General features: G+C 43.3%; 1 protein-coding gene across 1 annotated transcript in view; it reads left to right on the top strand.

Annotated features, from left to right (window-relative positions):
* The window catches only part of LOC139472523 (uncharacterized), a 78,914-nt gene that overhangs the window by 48,546 nt on the left and 15,261 nt on the right, over positions 1-15,107 (top strand). The window contains exons 7-10 of the mRNA XM_071255002.1: positions 258-415; positions 1,728-2,172; positions 2,563-2,771; positions 3,777-4,034. Coding sequence (XP_071111103.1) covers positions 258-415; positions 1,728-2,172; positions 2,563-2,771; positions 3,777-4,034 — 1,070 coding nt within the window. The remainder of the gene's footprint in view (positions 1-257; positions 416-1,727; positions 2,173-2,562; positions 2,772-3,776; positions 4,035-15,107) is intronic.

Genomic DNA, 15,107 nt, shown 5'->3' on the forward strand with positions numbered 1-15,107 from the left:
GCACATTGATTGTTTGTAAATGCAGTTTTGTTTTCAAAATGTAATTTTGAGTTCGAATGTGGCTGCGAAACGATTTCGGCCCAGAATAGGACCATTACTGGACCTGTGCAAAAATTCTGTACTAAGCCATATTGGCCCAGCACAGCGCGAGTACCAACAGTCTGTACTTGTTCGGAATGAGGCCACTGTTGCAACTCAGCAGTCTTCACAGAAAACTTAAACTTACAGCCCAACATATTTTGTGCTTTTCTTCACAGGGAACTTTACCGATCTACTATCTGTGAACCTGCTGGGACTAATTCCGGCTGACACGTCACGCTATTACCGGTACTACGGCAGTCTGACCACGCCCCCTTGTCATCAAAGCGTCATGTGGACATTGTTTGAGGATGTTCAATACATATCTCCATATCAGGTAAAAACTTCTTTTTTTCAGTCTCTTGTAACACTTTATAGAAATTTGTGTGTTTTGCTTGGCACAACTTTCAATGTATTTCATTCTTAAAGACGTTTATCCGTGGTTTTAAGAAGTAAAACAAGTGTTTGTTTAATATACTGAACAAAACAGTGAGGGATCATAAATATTTTGGGGATATTTTTGTAGTGAAGATTAGGTCTGTGTGTGTGTGTGTGTGTGTGTGTGTGTGTGTGTGTGTGTGTGTGTGTGTGTGTGAGAGAGAGATTGTGTGTGTGCGTGTGTGTGTGCGTGCGTGTGTGTGTGTGTGTGTGTGTGTGTGTGTGTGTGTGTGTGTGTGTGTGTGTGTGTGTGTGTGTGTGTGTGTGTGTGTGTGTGTGTGTGTGTGCTAGTCCGGACTGCCATATATCATGACTGAATGCAACATTCACTGGGGATTCAGTGTTCCAAAAATCTGGAATATTGTTTTGTGTAGCGTTAAATCACAAACAAACAGAATCTGAAAAAAAACCAGTTTCAATATATTCCAGTACAGAGGGCATCACCTTCATGAGTAGCTGGGGATATCAAAAGAAAGTATGCCCTTGAAAATTGGATTGGCCATAAAGTTACAGACGTTACCAGAGCCATGATACCTGATCCAACACATCCCTATCGAATAACCATTTCACATTCGTTTCATTGTCAGCCAACATCAAACATGGGTACATACCTTCTTTTCCCGGCAAACGTCCAGTGATAAAAATAGTGATACATAATAAATCTGGGCGGTGTGGTAGTGATCCTCTCATGTTTGATCGATTACATCCTAGTACAGTAACATATTGTCATGTTATGACAGAGCATGAAACAATTTCTGTCATATAGATGTCACACTTTTACTATCATATGCTCCTTTCTAACAATTATTTCCGTGACACCCTAGGCAAAATAGAGACCCTAAAGAGTCTGGACGTTATTTATGGATCAAAAGGGTTTGCTTAATATTCATACACATATTTATAAATATTTTAAGTTCATTGACTCTCCTGACTGGTTCTTCAAGTTTCCGTCTATTGAACAGAAATAAAAGAATGGGTGCACCAAAAGGTTTGACGTTGTATGCAAACGGTCCACATGACCATAATATATGTGATATATATTGGTACCCTATCAAAATTTCGAGTGTTAATGATGATAAAGACTACCGACTTACATTTACTTACATCGACTTACTTTTTCGGGCGTTCCGTCTTGGTATATCACTTTTAGATATTTGTTAAATAAGGAAGTGCTAATTCTAAAATAATCATACAAACATTTTATTTTTTAGATCCATATGCTTAGACGTCTTTATGAGTCTCACCATGAGTCTCATGATCATGGAGGTCACGGAGGTCATGCAGAGGGCAGGAGGCAAGGAGGTCATGGCTTCGCAAGCAACCATAACACCCCAATGAAAGCTTTACCTCTTGAAGAGTTCCTCATGGACAACTACCGGCCCACCCAACCTCATTTCGATCGAGTCATTAATTGTAACATCCTACGCTATGCGGATCCCCAATATATACAACAGTCACGATTGCAACTTGACAGCAACCCAAGGCAAGATTTTATAACGCAACGACTGTCTCAAATAAATGTTGACGCTTTGTTCAACAAGACCCTTCAACGATGGCTTCAAAGCAAGGGTTTATCTCCTAACGCCTTGACCCCTGAACAACTGGGCATGCACGCACAAGGGCAATCTAATGGAGCTGCACATTTTCCCCAACAGGGTGGGTATTCTTGTTCTTGCTCCAGACAAAAGACTGTCGTGTGTGGATGGAAAATACTGTAAATATAAAATCATACCAGAGTGTCTTTTGATATCAAATATATCAACACGAGTTGATAAAAGTGGAAAAAAACCAAGGCTTATCAACGAGTGTTAAACAACTACAGTAATGTGGTCAAATACACTGAAACTTATTTAATATATGACATCAGGTTCGTCTTACATCGTTGGTTTTCGTTATTCAAAAATACTGAATAGCTTAACAGTTGTTGGAAGATGTTAGACGAACCTGCTGTCTAATATGAAATGACTTTCAGTATATTTCACCATATTACTGTGGTTGTTTAATATACAGCCTTTGGATAACGTTTTTTTGTCGAATGTTATATAGGGTCATTCAACTTTGGCCATCCCGGTCCGGTTCAAGGGAACGGTGGCAATACAGGACCTAGGCATGGCACTCCACACACCAGTCAAGGCCAGGTGTTAGGAAATACACAGGGAGGGACTAGCCAGACGGGTGCAGGTGCTGCAAGACCACCAGATCAGCTTGACCTTCAGGTCATACAAACACAGAGGATTGGACCAAATGGCGAGCAGGTGGGTGTCTTTTAACAGGGGACAACTGACACAAAACCTCTTTGTTGTGCTTCTACAATGAGACGCGGTTTGTCCAGTCGTCTTAGGCGCGTCAGTTCGCTGTGCAAAGTTCGTCCATTGGGTACGCTAGAAACCTATGATCGTGGGTTCGTATTCCGGATCGCCCCGATTATGTTTCTAAGTTTGTCAGCACCATTCCAATGCTCGTGGGTTTCACCAAAGTGCTAGACCCAGCTGCATCATTTCGGACTTCCGTGCATCATTAAGCTGACACGTCGTGATATAACTGTAACACTGTTCAATGTGGCGTTAAAACTACTCTCTCCCTCACCCACTCACTTTACTATGTGACACTTTTAAAGCTGTTTAAATTCTTGTACAGCTGTGTTAAGAAGATAGGTCTGGTCTGGTGCTCACTGACCTTCTAGGTCCAGGTACTGTAAAGAATGTCATGTACTATTGAGATATTGTCTTCGTGTAATTCATCTAACCACCAGCTGCAAGATTGTTTTATGTAAATGTCAGGACATAGAGAAACAAAGTGAATATGGATTACATGAAATGAAAACACTTCATCCAGAATTGAAAAGGACTACCACAGGATTCTGTTCAGTAATGATTTTACTCTTTGGTAGCAGGTAAATGTTTCTCAATTTGATTATTTTCCCGAGGACATTCTTGCTACAGACAGGACCTCATGCTTGCCGTAACAGCTAAAATAAAGTTATTTTTGAGACATGTCAAGTGTTGATAAGGTAGTAATGACTTGACAGATTGCGTGTCAACTTATCCCCATGGCATGGATCGTTGTATCATGTATCAGCCATTAGTCTGCCTGGCTTTCATCGTGTACAGGCCGTTCGTTTACCAACACCCTGTCACTATTTCACCACGATTGATGTATTCTTACTCGAACAAAGTTGCACATAGTTCCTTTTGTTTTTCACAAATCATGTTGTTCTTGGTGACATGCCAAGTAACTATATACTCCAATTACTTTTTCAGCTGACTGAGATACAGGTTCAGCTGGATCCAAATGGTCCAAATGGCGCAATGACCCAAGAAGAGCTTCAGCAACTTTTAGGTGACCCAGCAATCATGGACCAGATTCGTCAGATTGTCAGCAGCCAGACGGGAGGCAATGGTCAGGTCCACGAAATTATCGTGGCTGCGCCAGCCACGGCTAACCAGGGTTTCGCGCCATCACAATTCCAAGATCAACAGGCCTTTGGAGGAGCGGGTGCATCACCTCAGGGATCCACGGTACCGTTTGATAAGAATGTAACTCCTAAACATGTTGTTGATCGTAGTCTAGATGTACACTTGAACCCATATAACCACCTAACACTGAACGTACGGACATTGTCTGATGATGCACCTGTTACTAATGCACACGTAACACAAAAGGCTGTTTCTGTTACTTTCCCTCTTACGCATGCTTCACGTTTAACACCAACTGCTATGTCTGTCGGTGACCATGTCACTTCGTCTGTTCGTCCTACTGAGCACTCGTCTGGAATCTCAGCACCAGCACTGGACTCTCAGAGCACTGCATATGCACTTGAAGCAAAGCAATTAAAACTGACATCTGCTTCTTTGGACTCTGCTACAGGTGACATCCATGATTGGCCGAATCCGTTAAAAAGACGAAGTGGGAAAGGTCCTGGAAATTCATCCGATGGTTTAAATCAGATCCTCCCATACGGGGATGCTGACAAACGTTTGCGCGATGTAGGTGATGGTAATAAAGCGATACAAGAACTAACAGAGTATGGAAATTACTTAACGTATGCGAAAAGAGACATCTTCCCTGTTAAAAAACCTGAGACTACAAAGGACAAAATCTTATATTATCAGTCTAATAAACATAGTGTGTCAGAAGCTGGGAAATTGTCCACGAGACATCTCTTGGAAGTCTATGCAATGGGGAACATGTTGCATGCAAACCATCGATTAAAGCGTGCCACACCAGTAAGGCCACGTAAGCCCACAACAGGAAGCTCATTTGATAAACTAATCTCACAGAGCATTCCCATAGAGAACCTGTTTTCACATAGACAGTTACGTTTAGCTAATGCTAGGAGAAGACTGATGTTAAGCAGAGATCCGATGCTAAGACGACTTGCTCCACCATCCACGACTACAGACCCCCTAATGACACGGTCAAACGGACAACCATCTACTCCAGTCACTGACACTGCACCGTCAGAAAGGTTACTGAAAGAGCAGTCGACAAAGAATTCACGTTCACAAAATGCTCCTTCACTTACAAAGAGCACCCCACAATCACCAACAAAAGGTGTTGAGTCTACAATTAAGCATACAGCAGCAATACGCACAACCTCAACAATAGGCACACCTGAGCAAGGTTCTTCGAACACATTTTCCATAGAATCAGAAAGAGCTCTGCGTCAGAATGCACAAACGGATATTAACAAGCATTCCATGACAAATGGAATTCCACAAATGACAGTGGAAAAACCCTTTAAAAAAGGTGGGGTTAGAGGTAATGTATTCGTACAGAAATTACACAATCGCCATCCTAACCCCATGGTCGTAGGCAGAAAAAACGGTAAACATTCATACATAACATCTAATAATGATGGGTATAGTATTTCCGAACCCCACAATTTGGACAAGTCAGCGTCACTCTTATCTGAAAGTTTACCTAACAGAAAAATTGTTTCGAAAAAGACCCCAAAGGAACGCCATACTAAAGATAATATCAGAAACAAACCAGTGCTTAACAAAGGAAGTCTAGTTAGGGCCCCCACAATGAGGATTCGTAACAACATTCCTCAGCTTCCAAATGCACTCATGCCAGACAAGGTTGCTCTGGATACAACAACACAATCTATAGCTAGTCCACCTGATGCATATCCAACAAACATGGATGTAAGTGTTGCTGGGTCCAGTCATCTCGCACCAGTTCACATTTCAAACCAGGAACAACTGGGAAGATTCAGTGCTGCACCTGTTTCAAAGTCAAGACAGTCCCTTAGTGGGACAACTGCTACAAGAGAGACGGTACTCACAAACCAAGGGTCGCTTAAAGCTTCCTCGACTTCTACTGGGAAAACTGTAACTAAGCAGGCTCTACTTAGAAACCAAGGATCTCTTGATGTTCCAACGACTTCAACTGGGAAAACTGTAACTAAGCAGGCTTTACTCAGAAACCAAGGATCTCTTGATGTTCTACCGACTTTTACTGGGAAAACTGTAACTAAGCAGGATGTTCTTAGGAACCAAGGCTCTCTTGATGTTCCGCCGACTTCTACTGGGAAAACTGTAACTAAGCAGACTTTACTTAGAAACCAAGGATCTCTTGATGTTCCATCGACTTCAACTGGGAAAACTGTAACTAAGCAGGCTTTACTCAGAAACCAAGGATCTCTTGATGTTCTACCGACTTTTACTGGGAAAACTGTAATTAAGCAGGATGTTCTTAGGAACCAAGGCTCTCTTGATATTCCGCCGACTTCTACTGGGAAAACTGTAACTAAGCAGACTTTACTTAGAAACCAAGGATCTCTTGATGTTCCGCCGACCTCTACTGGCAAACCTGTCTCTAAGCAGGATGTTCTTAGGAACCAAGGATCTCTTGATGTTCCGCCGACTTCTACTGGCAAACCTGTCACTAAGCAGGATGTACTTAGGAACCAAGGATCTCTTGATGTTCCGCCGACTTCTACTGGGAAAACTGTCACGAAGCAGGATGTACTTAGAAACCAAGGATCTCTTGATGTTCTGCCGACTTCTACTGAGCAAACGGTAACTAAGCAGGCCGAGCTTCGAAACCAAGGGTCGCTTTATGTTTCACCGACTTCTACTGGGAAAACTGTAACTAAGCAGGCTTTACTTAGAAACCAAGGATCTCTTGATGTTCCATCGACTTCTACTGGGAAAATTGTCACGAAGCAGGATGTACTTAGAAACCAAGGATCTCTTGATGTTCTGCCGACTTCTACTGAGCAAACAGTAACTAAGCAGGCCGAGCTTAGAAACCAAGGGTCGCTTTATGTTTCACCGACTTCTACTGGGAAAACTGTAACTAAGCAGGCTTTACTTAGAAACCAAGGATCTCTTGATGTTCCGCCCACTTCTACTGGCAAACCTGTCACTAAGCAGGATGTTCTTAGGAACCAAGGATCTCTTGATGTTCCGCCGACCTCTACTGGCAAACCTGTCTCTAAGCAGGATGTTCTTAGGAACCAAGGATCTCTTGATGTTCCGCCGACTTCTACTGGCAAACCTGTCACTAAGCAGGATGTACTTAGGAACCAAGGATCTCTTGATGTTCCGCCGACTTCTACTGGGAAAACTGTCACGAAGCAGGATGTACTTAGAAACCAAGGATCTCTTGATGTTCTGCCGACTTCTACTGAGCAAACGGTAACTAAGCAGGCCGAGCTTCGAAACCAAGGGTCGCTTTATGTTTCACCGACTTCTACTGGGAAAACTGTAACTAAGCAGGCTTTACTTAGAAACCAAGGATCTCTTGATGTTCCATCGACTTCTACTGGGAAAATTGTCACTCAGCAGGATGTACTTAGGAACCAAGGATCTCTTGATGTTCCTCCGACTTGGACTGGGAAAACTGTAACTAAGCAGGATGTACTTACAGGCCAAGGATCTCTTGATGTTCCACCGGCTTCTACCTGGAAAACTGTAACTGTGCAGACGCTACTTACAGGCCAAGGATCTCTCGATGTTCCACCGACTTCTGGAAAAACGGTAACTAAGCAGGCCGTACTTAGAAACCAAGGATCTCTTGATTTTTTACCGACTTCTACTGGGAAAACTGTCACTAAGCAGGATGTACTTACAGGCCAAGGATCTCTTGATGTTCCACCAACTTCTACTGGGAAAACTGTCACTAAGCAGGATGTACTTAGGAACCAAGGATCTCTCGATGTTCCGCCAACTTCTCTTGGAAAAACGTTAACTAATCAGGCTTTACGTAGAAACCTGGGATCCCTCGATGTTCCACCGACTTCTACTGGGAAAACGGTCACTAAGCAGGCCGTACATAGAAACCAAGGATTTATTGATGTTCCACCGACTTCTACTGGGAAAACGGTAACTAAGCAGACTTTACTTGGAAACCAAGGATTTATTGATGTTTCACCGACTTCTACTGGGAAAACTGTAACTAAGCAGGATGTACTTACAGGCCAAGGATCTCTTGATGTTCCACCGGCTTCTACCTGGAAAACTGTCACTAAGCAGGCCGTACTTAGAAACCAAGGATTTATTGATGTTCCGCCGACTTCTACTGGGAAAACTGTAACTAAGCAGGATGTACTTACAGGCCAAGGATCTCTTGATGTTCGAACGACTTTTACTGGGAAACCTGTAACTAAGCAGGATGTTATCAGGAACCAAGGCTCTCTTGGTGTTCCGCCGACTTCTACTCGGAAAACTGTCATTCAGCAGGCTCTACTTAGAAACCAAGGATCTCTTGATGTTCCGACGACTTCTCCTGGAAAAACTGTAACTAAGCAGGATGTACTTACAGGCCAAGGATCTCTCGATGTTCCACCGACTTCTCCTGGAAAAACGGTAACTAAGCAGGCCGTACTGAGAAACCAAGGATCTCTTGATGTTTCACCGACTTCTACTGGGAAAACTGTAACTAAGCAGGATGTACTTACAGGCCAAGGATCTCTTGATGTTCCACCAACTTCTACTGGGAAAACTGTAACTAAGCAGGATGTACTTACAGGCCAAGGATCTCTCGATGTTCCACCGACTTCTCCTGGAAAAACGGTAACTAAGCAGGCCGTACTGAGAAACCAAGGATCTCTTGATGTTTCACCGACTTCTACTGGGAAAACTGTAACTAAGCAGGATGTACTTACAGGCCAAGGATCTCTTGATGTTCCACCGGCTTCTACCTGGAAAACTGTAACTGTGCAGACGCTACTTGCAGGCCAAGGATCTCTCGATGTTCCACCGACTTCTCCTGGAAAAACGGTAACTAAGCAGGCCGTTCTTAGAAACCAAGGATCTCTTGATGTTTCACCGACTTCTACTGGGAAAACTGTCACTAAGCAGGATGTACTTACAGGCCAAGGATCTCTTGATGTTCCACCAACTTCTACTGGGAAAACTGTCACTAAGCAGGATGTACTTAGGAACCAAGGATCTCTTGATGTTCCGCCCACTTCTCTTGGAAAAACGTTAACTAATCAGGCTTTACGTAGAAACCTGGGATCTCTCGATGTTCCACCGACTTCTACTGGGAAAACTGTAACTGAGCAGGCTTTACGTAGAAACCAGGGATCCCTCGATGTTCCACCGACTTCTACTGGGAAAACGGTCACTAAGCAGGCCGTACTTAGAAACCAAGGATTTATTGATGGTCCGCCAACTTCTTCTGGGAAAACGGTAACTAAGCAGACTTTACTTGGAAACCAAGGATTTATTGATGTTCCGCCGACTTCTACTGGGAAAACGGTCACTAAGCAGGCCGTACTTAGAAACCAAGGATTTATTGATGTTCCGCCGACTTCTACTGGGAAAACTGTCACTAAGCAGGCCGAAATTAGAAACCAAGGATTTATTGATGTTCCGCCGACTTCTCCTGGGAAAACTGTAACTAAGCAGGATGTACTTAGGAACCAAGGATTTCTTGATGTTCCAACGACTTCTACTGGGAAAACGGTAACTAAGCAGACTCTACTTACAGGCCAAGGGTCTCTTGAAGCTCCCCAAACTTCTGTTACTGGACACACCACATCTATTCATAGGGCATCACTGAGCCAAGAGACTCCCAATACAACCACTGCGACTACTGGTCAAGCTGTACTTTTTCAAGGATCTCCCTATGTTCCCCATACCACTACGAGGCAAACACCCACTAGTATTGTACAAACATCATCTAACACTGGAACGCTAAAGGGCATTTTAAAAGATTTGACTGCAAAAGCATTGGATAAAAAACAAACAGCCATTGGCTCATCTACTTATACCACCGGCCAGCCATTAACCGTAGGCGCCCTGCCAGTGGTTACATCACAAGGAGGTTCTAGTCCAACCATTTTGCAGGTCGATTCCAGTAAAACTTTTAATTCAATTTTACCACAGCTGGACTCTATCATCTCCCTTCTTACAAGCATGGTAACAAGTGATGTTGTTAATTCCACTGTTGTTGCAACCTCAAGTAGAATATCTAGTCAGGATACAAAGACGCCTAGCCTAAATCAGTCTGGTTCCTCAAACAGTGTTGTATCTTCTTCCAATCAAACACTCACATCGGTCAGAATGCCTTCAGCGCCACACGCGTCACATTCCGCTCGCACAAAGTCCATTAACTCTTCTTCTCCAGTTCAACATATCAAACTACCATCAGGAAGTAGTACCTCAAATCAGAGCTCTTTTGTTGGCACAAAACAAATAGGTACACATCCAATCAATTTTGATCTTCCCTCTAACAGCAACACGTCAAATGCCACCGTCCCTGCAATGCAAATGCCAACTAGCTCTATAACAAAGAATTCCAAACTTCAACCAATACTTCAACCCATTACAGCCACCAGCCAACCAGTCACTAACATTGAAGTCTCTACCATTCGATATCCTGTGATCACTAAGAGGCAAGCACCCTTTGACAAGTTGATAACAAGTAGGCATTTAGGTCCAGCCACTAAAGAAGCCCTCCCTGTTGATAACACCCCTCTACTAGGCCGAAAAACATCTGAACAACCGATTGCTACTATTCAACAGCCGCTTAATGTCAACCGAGATATGACTGGCACCACGACAAATAACCCTTCACCATCAAGCAGGATAGGAGCAAAGATTGAGAGAAATATGTCATTTAACAAACCTTTCTCGCCAGTTGTTGGTATAACTAGTTCTTCGTCGTCGTCACTACGTCAGGAAATCCGTCTTGACCCATTGCTGCAGCCAACTACATCACTGCCAGTAAAGAATGTACTCCCACATACAGTTCAGGTAAATGCACCTAAAGTTTTTCCTGTATTTAATTTGGGGTCTCAGGCGTCAGCAGGAGCTGTCAATAACGAAATGGCACCTTCAGCCCTTAGACCACCACCCCAGGACACAAGAACACCAGCAGGGAATAATATCGTTCAGTTAGGCTCGGGTGCAGCCTCCTCTGTTATATCACGAAAAACCACTAGTGTTCAACCTGATCCCAATGTTCAGCATGTTCGTCTGGGAAGTGCCCAGACAGGATCCACCAGAACATCGGGCATTAATAACTTACATTCGGTTACAAGCCCACAGCGGTCAGAAGGTGTCCTTGTGGTTCAAGATGCAACCATCAGTAGTAATGCAAAAACAGCAGGAGTAGTAATAAATCCTCCTGAAGCCACTGGTGTTCAACCAGATCCTAGTGTCCCACATGTTCAGTCAGGATCTACTAGAACGTCTGCTATAAATAACTTAAATTCCCAAAATGTTTTTGGAAGAAGTCATGTTACTGGCAACACTGGACAGTCCATACAAGTGACTGATGGTGCCTCTTCTGTCGGGGCCTCGGGCGTTCATGTTTTAGATAGCATGAGTGTCAATGTTCCGAGGGGAAACTCCATACCTGGAAACGCTACAGACACAAATGTATTTAATGGGCCTCCCCTGCCATCTGTGTCAATAGGTACATCAGCATCCAAATCTGTGGGCCAAGTGGAAATATCTAGCGGTGGTACACCAACCCAAGATTTGTCAGGATCTGTTGGTGAGGTGATAGTGCCAACATCACTTGTGGACTCTATTGTTTCGAATTGGCAACCCCCATCCCCCGGAAGAGGTGTCGTCATTGAAACCAATACAAATGTTCAACCAACACTCTCTGAGAGAAGCCAACAAGCCCTCAGTTCTGCACCATTTAATGAACAGGGACTTTTCGATTTCTCTGCAAAGGCTGGTAAACGGTGGTCTCTGCATGGTAAACTGAAGCCAAAATCGAAACTTCTTAAGCCTAATGGGTATTCTGAAGCATACAGTTTTGAAAGTGGAAGCTTCCCTATGTCATTCCATGGAGAAAGCTCATCTGCAGCATTAGACATTCTAGAATCAAGTCCTCGTACCTATCAGTCAGGTACCAATATGAAACTTCCAGCAACAGATAACTTTAAAGAATCTGCACCAATGCAACCTAGCCCTGGGAAAACTCAAATACAAACCATCGGAGACAGAAATCTAGGACACTCCAGTCATTCTCAGAATAGATTTGAGATGCCAGGTGCTCAGCCTTTTGGAAACCAAGGCATGTCATATAGTCATCAGTCTGGCCTTCCCTTACAAGAGTTCCCGCTCTCCGGATTTCCTGGTTCTGATCGTGAAGGAGAGGTACCATCACGCATTCCTTTCCCAGCAGCCGATGGTTCAAGTAGTCTGTCATATGAAGAAAATATGCAACAACTCGGTGAATTGCTTAGCGCACCAATTCCTCAAAGACGTGCTAACATGTTTCAACAGCAGAACACTAAAACCATCGACCAGCAATTCAGGATGCCTGTAACAAATCATAGAAGATCACAAAACACGATATCCAGAAAGACTTCGTCACCAAGAAATATTATCAGTAATAGGTTAAACAAACCCACAAAATCTGTTCAGTCTGTTGACGCTGCGTTTAGATTGCAACATCAAAGACAAAGGCAAATGCAGCAACAGGCCTCTTTGAGGACCCGTAATAACATCAGATCAGCAAAGCAGATGTCAAATCCACAGAGGTCATGGAATAAGCGGTTAAGTTCAAGACCTACAAGTCACCTTTTACGGACAAAGCTTCAGACTTTAAACTCGCCCACACCTACACCAACAACATGGATCAGGAACAACAATAAAAAATCAAAGGTCGTATCTCGTAACTTGCAAAGTCCAATAACAGCTAGGTTAAGACAGAATCGCCAGTTAGTCATCCAAAGCAGGAATCGACCCAGCGCAAATGTAAACAGACTTGCAAAACAGAATCCACTTGTTCAAAATGCCTATGTTTCCAAACGCTTACCCTCAAGAGCCCCTGTTCCAAGGACACGAGTTCAAAATCAGCCGGGGAAGTATACAGGTGTAACGTCGTTAAAGCGTAACTCACGGTTTCACAACAAAACAAATCCAGTGCATATTAACCTAATTATCAATCAACAAAATCGTATCATGAGCAATCTCGTGACAAATAGCCGTGATTCCAACTCTGGGAAAGCCATGCCAAAATCTCAAAGTCGCACATTCCAAACAGCAAACAAGAACACCCAAGTGTGGGACTCACGAAGCCCCCATACAACATTGGTACATAGGCAGTCTTTGAGTCCAACTCAACAGAGAAGACAAGCTATCTCAAAAGTCCACCGTGTTGCCAATCAACTCCGCCGTGCATCAAATACACACATTCAACGAACAGGATCGAACATAAGAAATAGCAGACAGTTGCAGAGACAATGGTAAAAAAAACATCATCTGTCTTCTTTACGCTATTAGTTTCCTTTCAAACATACTAAGTCTCCGTTTACAGAAGGTTACAAATACGCAGATTTGCATAAGACAATCGTGATGATTATCAACATTAAGCACTGAATTACAGGCACTCCTTTATGCCATTAACAAGACACTTTTGTTATGTTCGAAAGCTTGTAATCTGCAGTACTATCCTGAACACACAATGATAGATATGTCTTTGGGTTATGGAGACACGTCAGCGGAAGACAATATTTATTGATTATTAAGAATGGCAGACTTTGAAATTGACTTTGACAGGATATTAATGACCGAACACAACTGATTGTTAATTGTATCCCTTAACTGGTGAGAATTGGATAAGCAATGAGTTTGTCCAAAACACTTACCAACTGCAGCTACATAATGAAAAAGCCCTGGTTAAAGAATAAAAGGAAAAATATTTTCAGTGAACACATTTAAAAACACAAAGTTCTTTTGCTGTGGCCTTATCGGACATATCAGCCAGTCGAATGTCTTACCATACGTTGGTGATGGAAAGATTGATCATAACGTGTGTTACCCTAGTTAGGAAATATACAATAAACTGGTCCATGCGTTACATTGAAATAATTGAGTGTGTCAGTCTTAACCTTGGTATCCGGACTTTCTCTTCGAAATTTCAAACTCAATGAAATAGATAACTGTTAACATGTTCCAATGACATATTAACCCCAAGTTGCTATCTGAGGAAATTACCGAATTACTAACGTATGATACTTCATCGAACTCGAAACCAGACATTTCTGTGATAAGGGCAAGTGTATACATACACTGTGAGGCAAAAGAAAGTCATTTTGACATTATTTCGTGCACAGTAAATCTATGTATTTCCACTTGAATCAAAGTTTTGTGAACACATATCATTTTTTATTTGTTGACTATGGTCTGGAACAATGACAAAAGTCAACGAAATAAGTGAGTGAGTGAGTGAGTGAGTTGGGTTTAACGCCGATTTTAACCGTAATCCAGTTATATCGCGGCGTCTCAGCTTTATGTGGGAGGAAAGCCCGAAGTGATGCAGGTCTCACTTACCACTTCGGTGAAACCCACGAGCACGGGTATGGTGCTGACAAACCTAGAAACATAATCGGGGCGAACTGGGATTCGAACCCACAATCATAGGTTTCTGGCGTGCTCAAGGGACGCAACTCTGCACAGCAAATCGCGGCGCTTTAGACGACTGGGCCACCCGTGCTCCCTAAGCGAATGCAGTTAAAGGGGGTCCTACAGTGAAAATACAGAGAACACAAGTCTGTACGTGGCGTCTAACATGAGTCCCAACCCGAGATCCGGTGACTCATGACCCAGGTCCCCTGGAACCGCCGCCCCTCCCCCACTTGAAATAACAAATGTAGTATGTTTAAGGCAGTACAATTGACTGGGAGGGGATTTTGATATTTTGGACCCCTCCCTTTTAAAAATGCTGCGGCACTGGACATTGTTGTCCTTGGAGACTATTTGTCGTCTGTGATGCCCACAAGTGGCATTCTCTGATAGAACAGCCAGCGATGTGATGGTCTCGAGCAGGGGAGGTAACTCGAGGTCCCCTGGATCAGGGACAACCCAGCGGTATCACGTGATCGGAGTGAAGTCGCCTGGCAACAGGAGCTGACATTCCTGATGCAACATTCCTATCACCCTCCCATTTCCTATCACTCTTCCTATCACCCTCATATGCCGTCAAAAGAGACACTGTCTCTCAAGTGGCAATGGTTGGAACAACCTCTATGACTGAAACAGATACCGACTTTCACTATTTTCTGGGTGTGAAAACACGTGGGAGCACACACATGTCGGCAACAGATAGCTTAGGTGAAATGGTATTTAGCGTCGCGTCCAAGATTATTGCACTATTGCACTATTATTGCA

The sequence above is a fragment of the Haliotis cracherodii genome, unplaced genomic scaffold, assembly GCF_022045235.1.
Source record: "Haliotis cracherodii isolate W230 unplaced genomic scaffold, xgHalCrac1.p SCAF_24, whole genome shotgun sequence".
Taxonomy (NCBI): domain Eukaryota; kingdom Metazoa; phylum Mollusca; class Gastropoda; order Lepetellida; family Haliotidae; genus Haliotis; species Haliotis cracherodii.